The 22,513-nt window shown below is 36.6% G+C and overlaps 1 protein-coding gene across 1 annotated transcript in view; it reads left to right on the forward strand.

Moving 5' to 3' along the window:
• The window catches only part of FBN2 (fibrillin 2), a 222,722-nt gene that overhangs the window by 179,018 nt on the left and 21,191 nt on the right, over nt 1–22,513 (forward strand). The window contains exons 39-55 of the mRNA XM_082457817.1: nt 76–201; nt 1,366–1,491; nt 2,100–2,252; nt 6,225–6,293; nt 7,190–7,315; nt 7,497–7,622; nt 9,241–9,366; nt 11,195–11,311; nt 12,824–12,952; nt 13,372–13,491; nt 16,259–16,384; nt 17,052–17,204; nt 18,010–18,075; nt 18,390–18,515; nt 19,097–19,216; nt 20,120–20,242; nt 20,676–20,807. Of these exons, the coding sequence (XP_082313943.1) occupies nt 76–201; nt 1,366–1,491; nt 2,100–2,252; nt 6,225–6,293; nt 7,190–7,315; nt 7,497–7,622; nt 9,241–9,366; nt 11,195–11,311; nt 12,824–12,952; nt 13,372–13,491; nt 16,259–16,384; nt 17,052–17,204; nt 18,010–18,075; nt 18,390–18,515; nt 19,097–19,216; nt 20,120–20,242; nt 20,676–20,807 (2,064 nt within the window). The remainder of the gene's footprint in view (nt 1–75; nt 202–1,365; nt 1,492–2,099; nt 2,253–6,224; nt 6,294–7,189; nt 7,316–7,496; nt 7,623–9,240; nt 9,367–11,194; nt 11,312–12,823; nt 12,953–13,371; nt 13,492–16,258; nt 16,385–17,051; nt 17,205–18,009; nt 18,076–18,389; nt 18,516–19,096; nt 19,217–20,119; nt 20,243–20,675; nt 20,808–22,513) is intronic.

Consider the following 22,513-nt stretch of genomic DNA (forward strand, 5'->3'; position numbering starts at 1 on the left):
GTATCACACATTTGAAAGCTCTCATAGTAACTCTTGTCTTTCATGATGGTATCTGAGCTGTCTCCCCTTTTGCAGATATCGATGAATGCCAGGAGTTACCAGGTCTCTGCCAGGGTGGAAATTGTATCAACACTTTTGGGAGCTTCCAGTGTGAGTGTCCTCAAGGCTACTACCTCAGTGAGGAAACCCGCATCTGTGAAGGTGAGATAAATTTATACCTGAAAATTATTAGTGCTACTTAAAACAAAATTACTGGTCAGGCCTGGAGAAAAAGGGTCCATCTTCAGATTTTATCAAAGGATATGTTGAGACTGGTTCATAGCTTTTTTCTTTTCCTATCAATGCTGCTAAGTTGTATGATGATAGATAAATTAATTTACAGATTATTTGCCACAATTTACCATTATTTTTCTCTGAGTAAATGGGTTGGTAATAAGTGGGGGAAGCTGGAATAGTATGAAAACATTCCGTATCAACATAAGTTATTAATTCAAATACCAATAAATTATATTTTATATAGCAAAATAGGTAAGTTTGAAATGCAACCATTAGGCTAATATTTTCAGTGTTGGACAACATAGTATGAAGCAGTTCAGAGGTTATGCAGATGCCTTTCTTGGTTCCATCCCCAACTTTTCACGTGGCGTTTTAGAGGCCTGTCTCCCCACTAGACTGGGAGCTTCTTGAAGCAAGGTCCACATCTATTTCATCTTTATAGCTACAAGTTCTAGCTTACAGTAGAATCTCAGTATTTATTTATGGAATGAATGAATGCATGCTTCTAAAAAATGAACATTAAACATGTAATGTAATTGTTTCCATTATAACCTTTCTTTTGGAACATGTTAGATAAATGCATCTGGAAGAAATATGATTTAATAAGGAGAATACCCAGCAGCTGTGCTACTTCTAGCATCTCTGAATGGGTGCTAATTTGAAAGGAGCTATAAAGAAAAAGCCTTTCCTAACTGCATTCAGTTTAAAGTTGACACTAAAATTTGGTTTTCAATGACATAAGAGTAAAGTAGCTTTAAAGCAATTCCATTTGAAGAATATGAAATTTCAATGAAAAAGTATAGGTGGCATTTATTTTTTGCCACTTTGGAATAGTTTATTTTGATCATCTTTATTTTTGAATGTTAGGTTTTTATTCTTCAGAAGAAGGACATATTTTATATCATGTAAATGCATATTTGGGGGCATTTCCTATGTAATTGCTTTAAATTCTAAATTTTATAAAAATAAGATAAATTCTATAAAAATATGAAATTGGGGAATCAGCCATATGCTTTGTTCAGTAGTTTAAGTGATATAAATTCATGGCGAAAATATTTACTAATTAATGGATATTCTTGCATCCTCTAGATATTGATGAGTGTTTTGCACATCCTGGTGTGTGTGGACCTGGGACTTGCTACAACACCCTGGGAAATTACACCTGCATTTGCCCACCTGAATACATGCAGGTCAATGGAGGCCACAACTGTATGGGTAGGTAAAGGTCTCTGAGATTGGTTAGGTCACAGTTGCTGGCTTCCTGGCCAACAGTTATCTCTCAGATACTTACATCTCAGAATTATTATTCAGAAAGTTTGGAAGTTAAATCTTTATGAATAGTGAAGTATTTCAAAGTCTTATAAACTTCTGGGTCTGTATCATATTTTTGAACTTTGGCTACGTAGTTACATGTTACAAAGCATGAGTCAGGTAGAAAATTTCATCAAATATTGTAAATATATATTCTTAAGTAATTTTTATTTTCCGTTCATGTAAAGTGAACATTATTTTATGAATAAGAGAACATTTCAAATTTAACATGTAATGCTTTTTAAATTAAATAAATGCATTTGAATAGAGAAGTATCTATTAACTTTGTCCCCCCAAGAAAATTGTAAATGAAACCCCTTATTTAAAAACAGGAAAGACGCTTATCTAAAAATGATTTGTGTTCAGCTTAAGGAATTATTTAAAGATACCTCCAAACGACCGTGAAAATTTTCAGAGTTAATCGAGGAAGTTTGGTGTGTCCAGGTGTGTGGGGTTTGCTATTAGCTGCTTGCTGATAGGATCGGTTGGCTTACTTGTTTTTCTCTATGTAGACATGAGAAAAAGCTTCTGCTACCGAAGCTATAATGGAACCACTTGTGAGAATGAGTTGCCTTTTAATGTGACAAAGAGAATGTGCTGCTGCACATACAATGTGGGCAAAGCCTGGAACAAACCTTGTGAACCGTGCCCAACGCCAGGAACGGGTAAGCACACAGCTCCTGCTTCTGCTGCAGGCCGAGTCAGTGACACAGGTATACATGTAACAGTAGAGGAAAAGCAAAAAGTACTAAAAGTACGGAAAGCAGACACACTCCATTCTGAAAATACCCAAGAGGTCATATGGCTCGGTTTCTCAAGCAGCCCTCTTTGGGATTCAAACACTAATTCCTGAGATGTCTGTTGAGTAGGAGTCTGGATCCTGAAAATAAGCCCCATTGCTGAAATTAAAATTTATAACGCTAGTCCATTTAAACTCATTATCTTAAACCATGCTGCTTAATTATTCTTTTATTCATAAAACAAGTATTTATTGAGAAACTATTGTGTGTCATCGTGCTATATTTAGGTGTCATTTTGATTTAAAAATTTGTGGTCATTTAAAGTCCAGCAAGCTCAGTAAGTATCTTTTTAGTTCAACCTTGGAAAATATGCAAAAAATGGATTTGATGAGCAAACTTAACATAAAAGCAATGTAGTGTCCAAGTTTTCCTTATGCATCATTTCCCTCAAACTTACCTGAAATTTTTAGGCAGAAAAGAGAGCTGGTCTTTACACAGAAAATTTTTCTCCAAGCACAGATTCTTTTGAAAGAAAAACTGAATGGTAATACAGACAAGAGCAAAAAAATCATCTTAAAATTGTTGCCCATTCAGGTTCTTTTATGACCTGAGAAGGGATCACTCTTAATAGTTGTAGATACTAAGAGTTGAACCAATAGGACAAATAAGAAATAATGGTTATGCATTTGTTACCAAATACAGTATTACTTAGGGTATATTTATTAAAATGTTTCATTTAACATGATGAAATTAAGGAGAGACATGGTGAAAAGTGACATATGGGGCCTTTCTCAGTGGCTCAAATTCAGTGGGCAAATGGATTTTCTCTTTTTTCTTTTTTTTTAAATTGAAGTATAATTAATATACAATATTATTTTCAGGATTACAACATAGTGATTTGACATTTATATACATTATGGATTGATCTCCACAATAAGTCTAGTAACCATACGTCCCCATGCAAAGTTATTGCAATTTTATTGACCATTCCTTATGGATACATTACTTTCCTGTGACTTATTTATTTTATAGCTGGAAATCTGTACCTCTTAATCCCTCACGTCTATTTTGCTCAACCCCCAACTCCCTTCCCCTCTGGTGACCACCAGTTTTTCTTTATAACTACGATTCTGTTTCTGTTTTGTTTTGTTCATTTGTTTTGTTTTTTAGATTCCACATATAAGTGAAGTCATACATTGCTTGTCTTTCTTGGTCTCACTTATTTCACGTAGCAAAATGCCCTCTAGATTCATCTATGTTGTTGAAAGTGGCAAGATTTCATTCATTATTATGGCTGAGTAATATTCCATTGTGTATATATATGTGTGTGTGTATATATACATACAATATATCACATCTTGTTTATCACTTCATCCATCAGTGGACACTTAGGTTGCTTCCATATCTTGGCTATTGTAAATAATACTGCAGAGAACATAAAAATGTATATATCTTTTTGAGTTACTATTTTGTTTTCTTCACGTAAATACTCAGAGGTGGAATTGCTGAATTGTATGACAGTTTTATTTTTAATTTTTTAAGAAACCTCCATACTGTTTTCCATAGTGGCTGCACCAATTTACATTCCCACCAACAGTACACAAGGATTCCCTTTTCTCCTCATCCTCACCAACACTTGTTATGTGTGGTCTTTTTGACAATAGCCATTCTGACAGGTGTGAGGTGATATCTTACTGTGGTTTTGACTTGCCTTCCCCTGATGATCACTGACATAGAGCATCTTTTCTTGTGTCTGTTGGCCATCTGTATGTCTTCCTTGGAAAAGTCTATTCAAGTCCTCTGCCCATTTTTAACTAGATTGTTTGTATTTTTTATATTGAGTTGTGACCACTCTTTGTATATTTCAATATTAACCCCTTATTGGATATATCATTTGCAAGTATCTTCTCCCATTCAGTAGATTGCCTTTTCATTTTGTAGATGATTTCCTTCACTGTGCAAAAGGTTTTTCGTTTGATGTAGTTCCATTTGTTTATTTTTGCTTTTCTTTCCCTTGCCTGAGGGCTTTTCTTTCCCTTACCTGAGGAGACAGATTCAAAAAAAATATTGCTAAGACCAGTGTCAAAGAGCATACTGCTTATGTTTTCTACTAGGAGTTTATGGTTTCCAGTCTTACATTTAAGTCTCTAATGTATTCTGAGTTTATTTTTTTATATGGTGTAAGAAAGTGGCCAGTTTCAATCTTTTGCAAGTGTCTGTATAGTTTTCCCAGCACCATTTATTGAAGAGACTGTGTTTTCCCCACTGTATAATCTGGGCTCCTGTGTCATAAATTAAGTGATCACATAAGTGTGGGTTTACTTCTGGACTCTCTATTCTGTTCCATTGATTTATGTGTTTGTTTTTGTACCAGCACCATACTGTTTTGATGACTGTAGCTTTGTAGTATAGTTTGAAGTCAGGGATCTTGATACCTCCAGCTTTGTCCTTCTTTCTTAATACATTATTGACTGGGGGATTTTTGCAGAAACTAATGCCTGTGGCCGTAATACATCTCCAGTCAAAAATGTGTTAAGATTGCTTTGGCACAAGTGGATTTTCTTAGCTCTATCTTGCCCTAGTTTTGTTCCAAAAAAACAAATAGGAACATTTTTATAATTCTGTAATTTGAAAACTTCACCAGTTAGAAATTGAAAATCATTGGTTTGGGGAATTAAATATTACTTTTTTAGGTGAGAGGAAGTAAAGGGCTTAGGTTTGATAGACTGGTCTGTATTTAAATCACAGCTCTGCCATGATTATTTATCCTTTCTGAAACTGATTCCTCATATGCTAAATAAGGATAATAAATCAGTGATGACAGTGACTAATTGATATGGTTATAAGGACGATCATTTATTTATTTATTTTTGGTTGCGCTGGGTCTTAGTTGCAGCAGGCAGGCTCCTTAGTTGTGGCATACCAACTGTTAGTTGCCGCATGCATGTGGGATCTAGCTCCCTGACCAGGGATCGAACCCGGCCCCCCTGCACTGGGAGCATGGAGTCTTAACCACTGCACCACCAGGGAAGTCCCTATAGTGATGATTAAATGAGATGATGTATACAAATTACAATTCGCATATTGCCACGCAGTTAGAAGCCATTAAATTGAGCACCTGTGATGTGCCTCTCTGTATGTTCTGGATGCTTGGTGAATATTGGTGGATGAAGTAGACAAAGTCCCTCCCCAGATAGCACTTGGAGTATAGTCTGCAGTATGTGTTTACTTGATACTGTTTTCAAGAGTTTTATTCATGTGTGTAGCAGTGGGCATTAGAAGAAATATGCTTCTTAAAAATTAGACTATTAGTTTGGTGAATTATGTGGAGTGACTCTCATAGTCTCTATTTTATTCCACGATGCATTGTTTTCAATGCCTCAAATTTCACATTCCAACAAATAGACATTTATGTTAAAAAAAGACAAAATTCATGTCTCATTCATTACTCACTGTTAACATGTTTCACCACTACAAAATTATTTTTGCATGCCTATGCCTTTGTGCAATTCTAATCCCTTTTTAATTTGTACACTAACCTGGTTTTTCAATCTACCTAAATCGGATCATTTTTAAAGCCCTCCATATCCAAATAAAAAGAATTTAAATGCCTAAAGTAGATATTTTGAATCTTATAATGATTTACTTCTAATATCAGAGCAGTAAAAAGTTAATGATGATAATAATAAGAATAGCAATAATAATAATGATAAAGTATGCCTAGATTCACTCCTTGCAGAAGCTGGCATTGTTATCAAATAAATATAATTGAAATTAAAATGTCTCATTGTGAATAATATAAAATATATCTGTCAGTAAAAGTAATACTATGTAAAATGTTATTTTGAAGGAGTTTGAGAATTTTAAGAGCGCATTTGCTTTGTTTATATTTTAAAGCTGACTTTAAAACCATATGTGGAAATATTCCTGGATTCACCTTTGACATTCACACTGGAAAAGCTGTTGGTGAGTTTTTTCTAAATTATGTTTATTTTAATACATACACGTAGCATTTTGTAAAAATTTGTTCAGTGTTTTTAAAGTTTAAAGTACCATAAAAGATAATAATCTGTATTTGGATCTAATATAGTTAGACAAGAAAGAAATAACATGTTTACAGCCTCTAACCAAGTGTTAACAGTGGGATTAGTCCATCAACATAGTCTGGTGATTGAGTTATGATAGTTATGTGACTATCTCAAGATTTCGTACATATCAAGCTGAAACTTTAGTTTTCCTCTTCATGAATATTGTATTACATGACTCTAAATAATCCACTTTATTTTAACCTTTACCGTCTGTTTTCATAAGTATACGTTTAAGTTTTGGGTGTATTTTTACAGTATTCCTTTCTCCCAATCTACTTATGAATTTGCAGAATTATTAATTATATAAATCACTTCCTCCTGAATGTACTTCCTGTTGCACAATCTACTTTCCTTCCACAAAGATTAAATAAACAATATAATTTTAAGTGTCCATTATCAGTGCATGTATAACAAAGGACATAAAATTAAAAAAATATAGCTGGCTTTATCAGATGCCTGATAGCAATTTGGGGAGCCTGACATGTAACTTAAGAGGAAGCTTGATTCCCTAGGAAGTTCATTTGCTAAATTGACACTAATATCACTTGGTATATTTGATCAGCTACTTCATTTTTTTTCATCACTGTTCAAAGGATATAATATCTTATGATCTATATGCTTTCATAAACCACAGAATCATTCATACTGGTATAGAATTGATTTTTGTGACACTGAGTGTGTGTTTTCACTCCAGTGTACACATAGTATTCAAGGTTTTACAGTGAATACATTAAGGAGAACCCTGTATATTTGATCACATCTATTCAATTGCAGACATTGATGAATGTAAAGAGATTCCAGGCATTTGTGCAAATGGTGTGTGTATTAACCAGATTGGCAGTTTCCGCTGTGAATGCCCTACGGGATTCAGCTACAATGACCTGCTCCTGGTCTGTGAAGGTAATCTGAATGATGTGTGACCTTATCCAAAAAAGTTTGGCAGACATAACTGGTTTTTAGACAGTTTTCTGATTTTTACTGTTTCTTCTACAACATTTGGGAGTTGATCACCAAATTGGTTAAGTGAATATAATACTGATGCAATAACGAAGTTTTAAAAACGGAATTGTTGCTCTTTCAGATATTGATGAGTGCAGCAACGGTGATAACCTCTGCCAGCGAAATGCCGACTGCATCAACAGTCCCGGCAGCTACCGCTGCGAGTGCGCTGCAGGTTTCAAACTTTCACCCAACGGAGCCTGTGTAGGTAAGAAAGAGAATGACTCGTTCTTTGACACTGAGCACAATGTTCTTTATACTTCCTGCACTAAAAACTGTCCATGCTTTCCTATCAAACAAGGTATTTTCTTTGTCTGGTTTTGGTATCAGGGTGATGGTGGCCTCATAGAATGAATTTGGGAGTGTTTCTCCCTCTGCTATATTTTGGAAGAGTTTGAGAAGGATAGGTGTTAGCTCTTCTCTAAATGTTTGATAGAATTCGCCTGTGACGCCATCTGGTCCTGGGCTTTTGTTTGTTGGAAGATTTTTAATCACAGTTTCAATTTCAGTGCTTGTGATTGGTCTGTTCATATGTTCTGTTTGTTCCTGGTTCAATCTTGGAAGGTTGTACCTTTCTAAGAATTTGTCCATTTCTTCCAGGTTGTCCACTTTATTGGCATAGAGTTGCTTGTAGTATTCTCTCATGATCCTTTGTATTTCTGCTGTGTCAGTTGTAACTTCTCCTTTTTCATTTCTAATTTTATTGATTTGAGTCCTCTCCCTTTTTTTCTCAATGAGTCTGGCTAAAGGTTTATCAATTTTATCTTCTCAAAGAACCAGTTTTTAGTTTCATTAATCTTTGCTATTGTTTTCTTCATTTCTATTTCATTTATTTCTGCTTTGATCTTTATTATTTCTTTCCTTCTACTAACTTTGGGTTTTGTTTGTCCTTCTTTTTCTAGTTGCTTTAGGTGTAAGGTTAGGTTGTTTATTTGAGATTTTACTTGTTTCTTGAGGTAAGATTGTATTGCTATAAACTTCCCTCTTAGAACTGCTTTTGCTGCCTCCCATAGGTTTTGGGTCGTCGTGTTTTCATTGTCATTTGTTTCTAGGCATTTTTTGATTTCCTCTTTGAGTTTTTCAGTGATCTCTTGGTTATTTTTATTAGGACATGTATGTGGAATCTAGAAAATGGTATCGATGAACCTATTTGCAAAGTAGAAATAGAGACACAGACATAGAGACCAAATGTACGGATACCAAGGGGGGGAAGGGAGGGTAGGATGGATTGGGAGATTGGGATTGACATATATACACTACTATGTACAAAATAGATAAGTAATGAGAACAGACTGTATAGCACAGGGAACTCTACTCAATGCTCTGTGGTGATCTAAATGGGAAGGAAATCCAAGGAAGAGGGGATATATGTATACGTGTGGCTGATTCACTTTGCTGTACAGCAGAAACTAACACAACACTGTAAAACAATTATACTCCAATTAAAAAAAGAGAAAAAAGATAATTTTGAAAAGATTTTCTAAGTAAATCTATTCATTCATATTGAACCTATTTTACCATATCTTTTAGACTTTTGTTAGGAAAAGAAGAGGTCTCTCAATGGATTTTCCTGGAATTGGACCTAAAATAAAATAATGTCCTTGAGATACCAATCAGCATGTAAAAATTGCATGATTTAAAATTTTTTGAAAAGGTTTGGATACTTTTAAACCCTTGCTTATTTTGATTCAGCTGTTGTTATGGTTCACTTTCAGACTGTCTGTAATAATTAATAGCAGATTATAGAAACAGCGCCTGTGGAAAAAAATGAAGGAATCTTAATAAAGATCAGATATGTATAACATGTGTTTTATTTTTTGTGCTAGATCGCAACGAATGTTTAGAAATTCCTAATGTTTGCAGTCATGGCCTGTGTGTGGATTTACAAGGAAGTTACCAGTGTATCTGCCACAACGGCTTTAAGGCTTCTCAGGACCAGACGATGTGCATGGGTAAGAAGGAGGACATTAGTTTCAGGGGGTGACGTGGAGCTGAGACTCCAGAAGAGATTACAGTTCGGTCACTCGCCACAAGTAACTACCAAGTCTCTGTCAGAAACAGTCTTACAAAAAATGAGTTCTGTGAAACTGTTTATGGTTTTATTCAATGTAAAATTTGCAAGCAGGACACACCACAATATGTTCTTGGGTTCAGTGTTTACAACCTTTTTCCCCAGGTGACTTTCACATGCTTATTAACCTGAGCTCTGGGACACTCAGGGTTACGTTGAGATCACCACGGTACCAGCTGCCCATTTACCCCCCTCTCAAGAAAGCCTTTTGGCTTCCCACTCAAGAAAGCCTTTTGGAATGCAAGAATACAAGGGAGTAGTAGCAGAGTGACAGTTTTGAAATGAATATATAAACACACACATACGTACATATGCTTCTTTCACCCGAAACATTGAATACATGAGATTTATCTGCTTGTTTTGCTTTTCAACTCTTAAAAACAATTTTTAGAAGCAAAGATAGCGGAACTTTGAAAAGCCCCAGTAGCTAATGTACAGTTAGTTAAGCAATAATTGTGTTCAGTAAGTACTTGCTGAGCTGATGATTAATAAGATTTCAAAAGCAGATGGGCTGGACACCTTGGAACTCAGCTTAAACTCCTTAAATCTGATGTCAGCCACTGGCTCATCTCCACTGAAGCACTTTGCGCTTGCAGGAGGAAAATTAAATTTAAAAGTTGGCTATTTATAATTATCATGTTCTCAGTTTAGAAAAAGCTAAAGTTGTGCATCTACTCTTTTGGTATTTAAGATACTATCTTTGTGAATCGTAAGGTCAGATTTCAGTACAGCAGAACGGCAGAACTAGTTTCCTTTATGGCATATCCATACATGAGGACCACCTGGAGAACGTCTCCATTCTTCCAGTGCCTCCTAAGAGCTCCCCTGCAGACATTTCCCATCGTCCTAGGAAAAATTCTCCAGGGAATGCTTGTGCAAAGGACACACAGAGGATGCGGCCCTATTTGCATGAACTTTCTGAGATTGCTTGCTTATATATGCTTCTCCTGGCTGTTCTCTCTGAGAGGGAGGATATGATTTGCTAAAAAACACCCTGAGATTTATGGTTCAGAAATTCATATGGTGAAAATCTGTCCTTGATCCTAACAATTCATCCATGATGAAAGTCAGCTAGACTCCTTGGTAATACCTCTCTTAAACAAAGCTTCCTTCCTAAGGAACAGTAATACCCTCTTTTTTTTTTCAGCATCCTGGAATTCATAGTCTAGTGTCTCCTCTGTTATATACCATGACCTTTCTAAATATTAATTCCATTTTTTCAAAGGCTAATAATAATTGAACCCTTAATAGACTTTTTCAATTTAGATTCCACTGATTCATAAAATTTAGGAAATTAAAGTTTACCTTTGTTGTGCTGATCAAATTAAGATATGAAAATTTCTGGGGGAGCATTTATAATGCTTAATAGAACAAATTGTTCTAGTGTTTCAAAAGATTGATTTCCTTACAATTGACAAGTGAACCTATTCATTAAAACCTCTCACTAAGGAGATAGTTGCTTGCTTATTAGTCCAGTTCTTTTCTGCGTCGTATATGTTCCTGTAAGTCATTAAGTGGCACTTTTTCCTATAATTTTCTACTTCTGAGTTAGCTCTACCTCATACTTACTTTCCTTAAATAAATGTGGGTTCTTAGTATTGAATGAGGAAAATCTAAGTAAGCCAGTAGTTTAAAAAAATCTAAATGTTTAATAGGCTACGTTTTTCTAGTAAAAAATTGAATTCCTTTGAGCCAATGTTTCTTTGTAGATGTTGATGAATGTGAGCGGCATCCCTGTGGAAATGGAACTTGTAAAAACACCGTTGGATCCTATAACTGTCTCTGCTACCCAGGCTTTGAACTCACTCATAATAATGATTGCCTGGGTAAGTACTCAGTCCTTTATTGCTTCTCTTTCATTTCTACACAATATCCTGAAACACAGAATAAAGCCAAAGAATAAATATTTTTATTATTCAAATTGAGCATGTGTGCCAAAAGATATGTAATATCATTAACTAATTTCTGGTTAACTAAAGTCACACTCTTGGCTTAAATAATCACAAGACAATCTGCTGGGTTGAATACTATGTCAATCAACCAGTCAATTCAAGGGAAAAGGCCATGCAGATGATAGTAAATATATTGGGACTGATTTATGGTTTGGGGTTATTTTTACCCCTTAGATGGGATCAAAGTTAGACCTGTTATGGTTTCAGTGTTATTACAAGTATTTCATAAAATCTATTCTTGATTTACATGCAAACACTGACAATCTACAACTGAAAAACGTCGTGTTTTGAAATTTTATTTTCTGTCAGCTTTTGAAGCAAGGGATGCCTTTTCCCACAGAAAGAGTGTGTGGTGTCTAGGTTTCCAAATCAGCCCTCAGAAACCTATTTAATCTCTGTGAACAACTGTAAACTTTCAGTGGAAAATAAAACTGTCTTCTCTACATGGCACAGAATTTTAGCCTTTGCCTCTAACAGACAGTGATTGAAATAAAAATTGAAAGTGACTGGAGGAGGAGGAGGGGGTCCTGTAGTTGGTGGAGAAGATAGTAAAAGATACGACAACAAACACTGACAATATTTCATTTACCATGTGCCAGACACTATACTGGTGCTTTACTACATAACATCTCTTAATTCACATTATCCTGTAAGGTATGTAAAAGGAACTCAGGCCTTCTACCTTAATGGAACCATCACAGCTCAAACCCACCTCCTAATTTAATCCAATATATATTCCTCTCAGCTTTCTTTATTTTATAAAATTCTGGTGAAAAAATTTAGAGCTAACTAGATATTTTATTGAACCACCTTCTTGTCTGTAGTTTCTCAGACCCTTTGTACAGCCAGGGAGAATGAAAGATACAAATATGGCTCTGATCAAAGTATAATCTGCAAACAAACTAAAAAATTACTCAAACGGGATCAACCCCAAGTTTAACTGAAAACCTACCACTTAAGAACTTTTTTTTCAAATTGACAGAAAAATGTGTCAGCAATTCTAGAGTGTTTTTCATAGAATTGATTTTTCTGTATTTTTGATATGCTTCGTTATTTGTCCTTTGAATATAGTCAGCTTACCTCCAGGTAAAGTTACCTGCAAACTGGGCAGTCCAGTTAAATCCGTGTATACTCTTACCTCCAGGATGAGAACTATTTTTCAATTGGAAAGCATGGAAAGCTTCACCTTAAGCCTACAGGAGAGATCTGTGTGACCTTATTAGTCACCTGATCCTTATGATATGAGCCATTTTTCTCTGTGTTGATGAGGAATTGTAATGTAGGGTTTTGTAAATATCTACCAATGAATATGTTTTTAAGTTGCAACTTGTGACAGAATATGTGTTAAGAGCTCTCTCTGAAAAGCTAACTCCTGTTTGCTTACAGACGTAGATGAGTGCAGTTCCTTTTTTGGTCAGGTGTGCAGAAATGGACGGTGTTTTAATGAAATTGGCTCCTTCAAGTGTTTATGTAATGAAGGCTATGAACTTACTCCAGATGGCAAGAACTGTATAGGTAAGTATGTACATAATAAACAGTCTTTATGTTGTTTTGTTTTGTAAAATAATGATGTGATTTCCCCCCCACCCACCAACTTAGGGACACATTTGCATTTCATTTGGCCATCTGATTACATGACCAAGATAAATTTCATGGGAAATTTTGGTAAACGGTTTACTCAAACAGTTGGGAATGACTCGTATGCAGTGTTTTTATTGGGATAGAGCTTCAGGCTATCCGTGTCTCAATAAACGTAGACAAAGGAAAATTAGCCTCTTGCCAAATGAGTAATACACAATATGTCAAAAGTCTCTGAGGGCATATTTGCCCATAGTGACGTGGCAGATCAGAGGGCCTGAGTTGAGTTCATGTTAATATCCTTTGGCAACAATCGTCTCGTCTTTAAATCATTTTTTTCTTGTTTCTCTCTAAAGATACTAATGAGTGTGTTGCCCTTCCTGGCTCTTGCTCTCCTGGCACCTGTCAGAATTTGGAGGGATCCTTCAGATGCATCTGTCCCCCAGGGTATGAAGTAAAAAGCGAGAATTGCATCGGTAAGGCTAACGTTTATTTTGAGTCCGTGAGCTGTTTAGTATAATAAGACCTGGTATAGACTCTGTGGAAATATATTAACTCCAAATCACTGTAAGCATGCTGACCCAAGGAATTAAACATATAGCTGCCTACATCTGTTTTATTGAACCATCGGAAATGATTTGAAGGGGGAGTGGTGGGAATAAAGAATTTAAGGATGTGGGATTTTTCATTAACAGAAATCTTATACTAGTCAAAGAATTTTCAGTGCATTCTAAGCTTTTTTCCAAATGTCAACAGAGACTTTCTACTGAATTTAAAGAGTGTCTACAAAAATTGTAATCTTTGGCAACCAATTTTAAAACAGCTATTAAAGGTGTCTGGAGTCCTAGAAATGTGAAGCAGAAAGTCTTGACAATGCTGTTGAAACATTTTTTTCCCTGGGAAGGCCACATGTCAAAACAGAAAATATTAATCCATTTGTCAGAACAGATGTTTTTCTGTGGAAACTCTCCCAGTGTACAAGAACACTGTAACCACATGAAAAGTGGGTCCCAGAATTGCCTGGTGGACATGATGAAGACCGACCTTTTTACAGTTACTTTATTTCACTTTTGTACAAATTAGTTTTAACAGTTTTGTTGAAATTCAGAAGCACCAGCATCTTAGTGTGGTTCTTCTAACGTGAAATGATTGTTAAGAGTTTTTTTGCCTTTGAGTTACCCAGTTTCTTAAAAAAATTCTAAGTAGTTCTACTGTTCACACTCAAGGGACTTATATAGATGGAACTGAAGGAAACAGTTCACTTAGTTAAATTTAATTTCTTTTCATACCATATAATTACAAATAATAGGTATCCCTAGTCATTCCAATTTGGTGTTTATATCTTGTCCCTTTTTTGTCTGATTTGTATAGTTCCTTGTAAGATTGTCTAGTGTTTTTAATACTTAAAAATAATCGATAATAATACTAGAAGCATCTTAGCAAAAACTTTCTTGAAAAGTTTAAGATCCTTTCTTTCATTTTCTTTGTTTATATTTAATCTCAATTCTTCAACATCCCTGTGATTCATCTCTTTATGGAGCAAAGATAGCAGCAGTGTGTCAGCCATAAGGAGGAAATAGAAATGCATATGCCTCTTTGTATCAGAAAGGCTTAGCTACCTTTTTTCTTAGTGAAAAAAATCTGTGATTCACTTACATTTTTTTAAACCTCAGGAGTATTTCTTTATCCACTGATAAACAACATCACTGTTTCACATGTCTTAAGAATGGGTTTTTAACTAACTTACTTCACTGTAAGAATATTTCCTTCATCCTATCAATAGAATCTCTTCTACCAATTTTCCTAGATGAAATGCTTCCTAACGTGACTATATGTACACTCACACACACACACACACACACATAAATCCATCCTGACATTCAGTGGACATTACAGTGGACACAGCATCTTTTAGGTGCTGGAAATACAAAAAGGAAGGTTTTTCCTACAGGTAACTTACTGCCTAAGAGAAAAGACGTATTTCGTAACAAACCCCACTTTGTAAAGATATCCTTACAATTCAGCGTGACAGACACTGTACTGGGGTCTGTTCAGGTTGTGGGTTCACAGTAGGAGGCTGTGAATAATGATGGAGGTGGTGAGAGGATGGCATGTCAGATAGCCTGTCACAAAGGACTGGTGACATTTGAGGTGTCTCTGAAATGTTGGATAGAAATTTACTAATCAAAGAAGGAAATGGAACAGAGAGGCATTTTGAAAAGAGAGGCAGCACAGACGTGGTAAGGGGCGTCGACTGGCCAGCTCAGAAGATTGCACTCAGTCCTGCAGGCAGTATGGGGCACTGCAGGTGGCTTTAGAAACGATGTGGTACGACTCACTCATTAAAATTCTGCAAATATAAATTGAGAATGTAGAATGTGCCAGACACTGTGCTGGACTAAGCTGAGGGTGCAGCAGTGATCCAGACAGACAGACACATCACGTCCTCATGGAGCTTATGTTCTAATGTGCCTGAAATTGTGTAATGTTTATTCACTGAGTTAAAATAACCCATTAAGTAAGCACTTCCAATGAAAAAAGGCCAAACATCACTGGTAAGAAATCCCTGTATATTTTAAGGAACCATTCTGGGGTCAGGTGGAAATGATAAAATTCTCAACACATGTCTGAGTTCCCCTAGTTCCACAGGCACAGCTTTTCAAGTAGGTGTGTGTTTTAGAAAACCAGCCCTGGTGGCAGTGTGAAGAGGAGAGAAGGAGATGCAGCAGTCCAGCTGGGAGATCTGCGATAATCCAGGCGGCAAATGATGTTGAGTTTGAATGTAGAGAGGAGGTAGGAATTACAGGCCACATGCTGCTTGCATGTGAAAGGTCAGGGAGAGGAATAAATGTGATTCCAGGTCCCCAGTGTGGATTGCTGAGAGGGGCATCATAGAAGGGGACCATTGCTGAGGATGCGATGTCTGTGAGACATTGAAGTGGTCCTGTCAGGTAGGCAGGTGGATGTAAAAACACCCCCAGGGGTCAAGTCTGGAGAGCTGGAGACCGACTTGGGAGTCTGGGGCATATGGTTGATTGAAACTGGATGTAATCTTTGACTTTTGAAGCAGTAACACTTTATTTTTTAAAGATAAGTTAAACATATACATAATGCAATGTATTGTTTCATATTAAATATCCAATGGCTAGTGAACTGTTAAGAGTGTGGACAAATTATTTATTTTCAGATATTGAACAGTGTTTTGATTTGATTAAATCAATAAATTATCCTGCTCTTCTGCAGATATAAATGAATGTGATGAAGATCCCAACATCTGTCTTTTTGGTTCCTGCACCAATACTCCTGGGGGCTTCCAGTGCATCTGTCCCCCTGGTTTTGTGTTGTCTGATAATGGACGGAGATGCTTCGGTAAGTTTTGAAACGGCTTCTCTGTCATAATTGGCCCTTAGACTTCAGAGCTAGACAGTAAGCCATGATTCAGTGTTTGTCACTAAAAATATATGTCTCTGGCAAATACATCATCTGTAAGTTTAAAATGCAGGTCTCAGATGTATATGCACTGGACAATTTTTAAGGTACTTTGAATTATTGGCTCTGTTTCTACATTTTAAAAAAACTTCATACTAAATGAAAAATTGTTATCTTATTTCATCATTTTCATTCTGTGGTTGGCATAGATTTTTTTGTACATTGGTGAGGAGTTGCTTCTGATATGATGTAACTTACTGAAAATTACCTAGATTGATTTTGTTAGGCTATAATGTAACAGTGGGGAAAAAAATGACATGGAAATCATTTTAATATTGAGCATGATTTCTCAAATTTCCTAAGCACATTATTAAAATATTGTAACTATTTTAAATAATTAAATACAATTTTACAGAGCGATCAGTTTAAACTGGCAAGTGATATCAGCAATTGAGGATTTCCAGACCTATCTTTTAACTGCTCATCTAATCTGCATCACATGTTCAGCCCATGAGAAATGGTCTGTCGGAAACAGAGTTATGTACAAATTATTCCATCTTTTAAAATGACCAGTAATGAGGTCTGTGATGTTTGCTTTCTTGATTAGATACTCGCCAGAGCTTCTGTTTCACAAACTTTGAAAATGGAAAGTGTTCCGTACCCAAAGCTTTCAATACCACAAAGGCGAAATGCTGCTGTAGTAAGATGCCAGGAGAGGGCTGGGGGGACCCCTGTGAGCTGTGCCCCAAAGATGATGAAGGTAAGAGCAACAACTACATAAAATGCCACTTTGCACTAGTTTGGGACTGTCTGGCAGAACCCAGTTGGACTATGTAATTTATGAATATTTTGAGGATGAAACTATCCCCTCACTTATAAACTTTAATGGTTCAGTGAGCAGCCTAGTCTCAGGAACTTCTTTCAACTTTTGTATTCAACATGTGTACATGCAGGGAGTTACCACATTATTTCATTTCTCCCCCCAAGGCTAGTGTTACTTGTTTTGAAAGGAATGAATTTGAGAGGTGCAGGGCAAGAGATCCAAGGAGGGGATGAAAATTATATTCCAGATTGCTGCGGGAGTCCCACATGGGTATTGTATCACACGCTGTGGCTCCCAGGCTCTTATGTGAAGTTCTGAGAAGCTGAGTCAGCACAATAGCCATTTGCAGGAATAGACCAAGAGCGTCACAGATCCAGTTAGCACGGCTGAACGGTACGATTGTTCCAGCAGGCTTGGAACTGGCCTGGTCTGTAGGCCAGAGGTAGCTTCTGTGTGTAATGGGCAGAGAGGCTCTTTGGCTGACCAACATTAAACGAGCAAGCAGACAGAATCAGACACCCTCCATAGGTAGCACTCTGGGAGGAGCTGGACAAGCTCAGGTGACCTTCTCTAAATATGCTCAGCGTTGCTTTTGCAATAAATTATAAAAATAAAAAGACTCTTACTAAAAACAGCCTTGTAGAGGAGAAGTAAGCCTAATTTCATGTATTATCCATAATCAGTTAAGTTCTCTGATAGTTGAGACTCTTTGATAATGGGTAATTTGTGTTTTTCTCTGTAGTGGCGTTCCAGGATTTGTGTCCCTATGGCCATGGAACTGTTCCTAGTCTTCATGATACCCGTGAAGGTGTGGTTTGATGTATTTTATTTTCATAGTCTTACATAAGTATATTTTTGTACATTTATTTTATAATCATGCTGATTTTACTGTATAACATAGTATATTGCATTTAATGCACAAATACAATATTTATTATATATTTATCATATGCACTATATTTATCATAAGACTATGTTGTAACATGTGAAATACGTTATATATTTCTCTGATAAAAGAAATGTTTATATGTTTAAAAATTTTTAAGGCTCTTTTGAATAGATATATACAGTTTGGGCATATCTTTTTATGTAAGAAAGTTCATGGGTGATTCTGTATTTTAGATGTCAATGAATGTCTTGAGAGCCCTGGCATTTGTTCAAATGGTCAGTGTATCAACACAGATGGGTCTTTTCGCTGTGAATGTCCAATGGGTTACAACCTTGATTACACTGGAGTACGCTGTGTGGGTAAGTGCTGACTCCACATTTCACACTTTGAAAGTTCTGTTTTCTTTCTTATATTCAGCAAAAGGTCTCTCAGGCACCCTGGGTGGCAGTGGGATTTACAAAGCCAGGACAAGTAGCCAGTAACTGCTCTTTCTTCTCCCATTCTACATTTTCCAGTAGACCTGGTTTATGTGAAGATGGGGAGAGTTGCCCAACCTCTGCCTTCAACCAAATATACAAACTCTGATGTGTCCAGAGATTTACAATTGCCAAAACCACTAACTGGGAAAGAGATCCATTTTACTTTATGACTTTCCACTTCTGCTCTGGTAGCAGAACACCACATCCCTCCCTGCGTTTGTGTTTTTTTTTAGGGCAAGCCATGGCTGTCTGAGGGCTCAGATCATTGCACACTTGATCTCTCGGGATTCTCTGCCCTGCATAAAGGCCAGCCAGCCAAGGCCAAGGGGGGTTGCAAGAGTCATGTGTGCCCTGCACAGATCTGGGACATGTGTGAGGGCCAGATGGATATTCATGGGTATACTCCTATAAAACTAAACCTTCTCCAGATTTTGTGGCACTTTCTTATTCTTCTTTTTCAGATACCGATGAATGTTCAATTGGCAATCCCTGTGGAAATGGGACGTGCACCAATGTTATTGGGAGTTTTGAATGCAACTGCAATGAAGGCTTCGAGCCAGGGCCCATGATGAATTGTGAAGGCAAGTGATACTTTTCTTTAGTTTTATTTCTTCTTGATATAGAAAGGGTTTTTCATGTCTCAGCTTTTATTTATACTATTCTGACGTTCTATTGATGATTATATTCATCACAAACATAGTTTCCTTTATCTCAGTGAGCATAGTTACAAAAGCTACTTTAAAGCCCTTGTCTGATAATTCCAGCATCTTGGTCCTCTCAGAGTTGGCGTCTGTTGCTTATCTTTTCCCTTGAGATTGGGTCACATTTTCCTGGTTCCTCAGTATGTTGGTTAATTTTGGATTATGCCCTGGATATTGTGAATGATGTCTTCTGAAATCAGTTATATTATTTTGAAGAATATTGATGCATTTGTCTTAGCAGGCAGTTAACTTGGATAAACATAAAAGCGGACCGTCAGGCCTATGGAAGACAGTTGTTCAGATTTGCTCTTTAAACCCTAGTGGCTAGCTTCTTTGATTTTGGCCTACACATGCATGGTTAAGTCAGCAACTTGGGCTGAGTTGAGGCAAAAAAATGAAAAAGGTATTTCTCCACCTCTGGTCCTGTCATTTCCGGGATTCCTCCTCATTCTTCAGCGGCCTTGGTTGCCCCAAGGCTCCCTCCCCTGAATCCTCCTGGACAGAAGCTCAGAAAGGTTCTACTGAAGATTTAGCTGCCAGGTGCTGCTGTCAGGACTGGTGCTATCCACAGGAAAAAGAAACTTGAGAACCTATTCTTTGCCTGTTGTTTGCTGACTTTCAGCTCACCACTAAAAACCACTTGAGGTGTTGTTTTTGTATTTTTTTCAGAGTTTATAGTTGTTATTCATTGGAGGATGAGTTAGGTGCAAATACATCAGTGTTTATTTGAGCAAGTAATTAGAACTCTAGACTGAGCACATGCCTGCCTGTTTTCTTGATCAGATATCAATGAGTGTGCCCAGAACCCACTGCTGTGTGCTTTCCGCTGCATGAACACCTTCGGGTCCTACGAATGCACATGCCCGATTGGCTATGCCCTCAGGGAAGACCAGAAGATGTGCAAAGGTAAGGCCACAGACAGGGGAGTAGTTAGCACTTTATTTGCCATGCTGGAAATATATTTTAATGAGTTTATAGCTCTCAGCTATCTTCTTCTAGAGCTTTACAGAAATGTATCTGACAACATTGCTGGTAGATTTCCATAACTAGGTAACAAGATACTTGATGGTCTGTCCAATCAAGTCAAAAATAAGATGTCACACTCTTGAGCTCTTATTAAAGCAAAGCTAGCCCTTTCCTGAACTTCTTATCTTTAGGACCAATGCTAAAATTTTATAAATCTAGAATACAGCCAACAGTTGAAAAAGACTGGGCTCCTCCTTTCTCTGTTACATAATAAGAGCCAGAAGACCAAAAAGGTGACTTAAAAATTCTAAACAATAGCCTGCTCCTGAAAATTTCTTACTTCTATGTTTTTCCTGTTAAAAATATTTTGTAGACCTGGATGAATGTGCTGAAGGGCTACATGACTGTGAATCTAGGGGCATGATGTGTAAGAATCTGATTGGCACCTTCATGTGCATCTGCCCGCCTGGGATGACCCGAAGGCCTGATGGAGAAGGCTGTGTAGGTAAGGCTTTATGGGATGGTGTCTTCTTATTTAATACTCCTCCTCCAAGACAGATTTACAGCGCTATTCCCAAATCATCCTAACTGCAAGCCATCTATTTTCCAGCTGTTTCAAGGCTGTGCTATATAGCTAGATTTCTTCGATCTCAGGGTCCATGCTAATACAGTAGGTTCTGGATAATACAGTGGAGATTATGCCTGTCCTAGAATATATGCCCTCTTGTTTATCATAATTCTCTGTCTTGTAAATCTAAAACATTAAATTTAGAAGTGTGGAAAAACTCCTTGAAACAGTGCTACTTACTTATGTAGCAAAATTAAAAGTATGAGTTAATATTCTCGCTTTTGTATCACTCCATGAATGAGGAGAGTAACGAGGCAGGTAATCTCCAGAACTCTGTTACAGGCTGGGTATCTCTGTGACTTAGCCATATTTTTTAATGTTTTTGGACCTCAGTTAATTCATCTATAACGGGAGGAGGTAGGGCTGGGGCTCTAAGATGACCTCAGGAATTTGAAATGTTATGAGTTTATGATGTGTACTGAAGTATCACGCCGTGTAAGCTGGTCATGGCCACCCCATCCAGTATCTCAGCACTTATTCCCTAAAGTGTTGTCGCCTGGGGCACTGCAGCCCACGACACAGTCTTCCTCCTTCTTGAGAATAAGTGGCTCCCCTTCTTTAATTAAGAATCTGCTGTGCTCCCTTTTTAACCTCCAGTACCTGGTAAAATGTGGATATTTTTGAAGGAACATTTGAAGGTTACTAATAATTTCTTATTTGGGAAAAAATAACATAATAATAGTATTTCTTAAAATAAATCTATTAGTGATTGCCTGGTGCTAAGAGTCAGAATGGAGAGTGGCTGCAAACGGTCACTGGGGATCCTTTTGGGAAATGGAAACGTTTTAAAACTGGATTGTGGCAATGATTGTAAGACTCCGTAATTTGCTAAAAATCATTGAACTGTACACTTAAAAATGGAAATTTTATAGCCAGTAAGTAATACCTCGGTAAAGTTGTTTTTAAAAATGAATCTACCATAGGAAAAGAAACATAAGAATGTCCACTAAATTTTGATTGTAGTAACAACCAAAAAAAAAAAAGAGTAGGAAACAACCTAAATGCCCATCACAGGACGACAGCTAAATAAATGTGGCATGGCAATGCTATGAAACCTTACAGAGCAGTTAAAAGGAATAAAATAGATATGTGTATATACTGAAGTAGAAATAACTCTAAATATTTGGTTACAGAATAATATGTACAATGTGTCATATTTTAAAGAAAATTGTAAATCATACAATATGTTTTCTGTAGGTACATATGCAAGCCAGTAAATACACAGGAAAAGATTTACTTATTTATTTATTTTTAACCATTAATTCTTTATTTTTGTGTTTAAATTGCAACATCATATTGGAATACAAAAGCTTTTCCCCAAGGCCAGCATGCTTTCTTCCACAACAAATTACACTCCAGGTTCTCACTATTGATAACATATATTTAGTTACAAGATGTGCATGCAAAAGCAAAATATGATTTGTGTGACTTAAGGCATTGTGAATACGTAATAAATTTGGTGTAATGAATATTATTAGGAGAGAGAAATGATTTGAAAGTAATAAAATTGATGATATAACACGAATCAAGAGGAATATAAGGTAATTATATCATTTTACTGTATTCAGCAACCAGAAAAATCT

Source organism: Balaenoptera physalus (genome assembly GCF_965194825.1).
Source record: "Balaenoptera physalus genome assembly, chromosome: 3".
NCBI classification, from domain to species: Eukaryota; Metazoa; Chordata; class Mammalia; order Artiodactyla; family Balaenopteridae; genus Balaenoptera; species Balaenoptera physalus.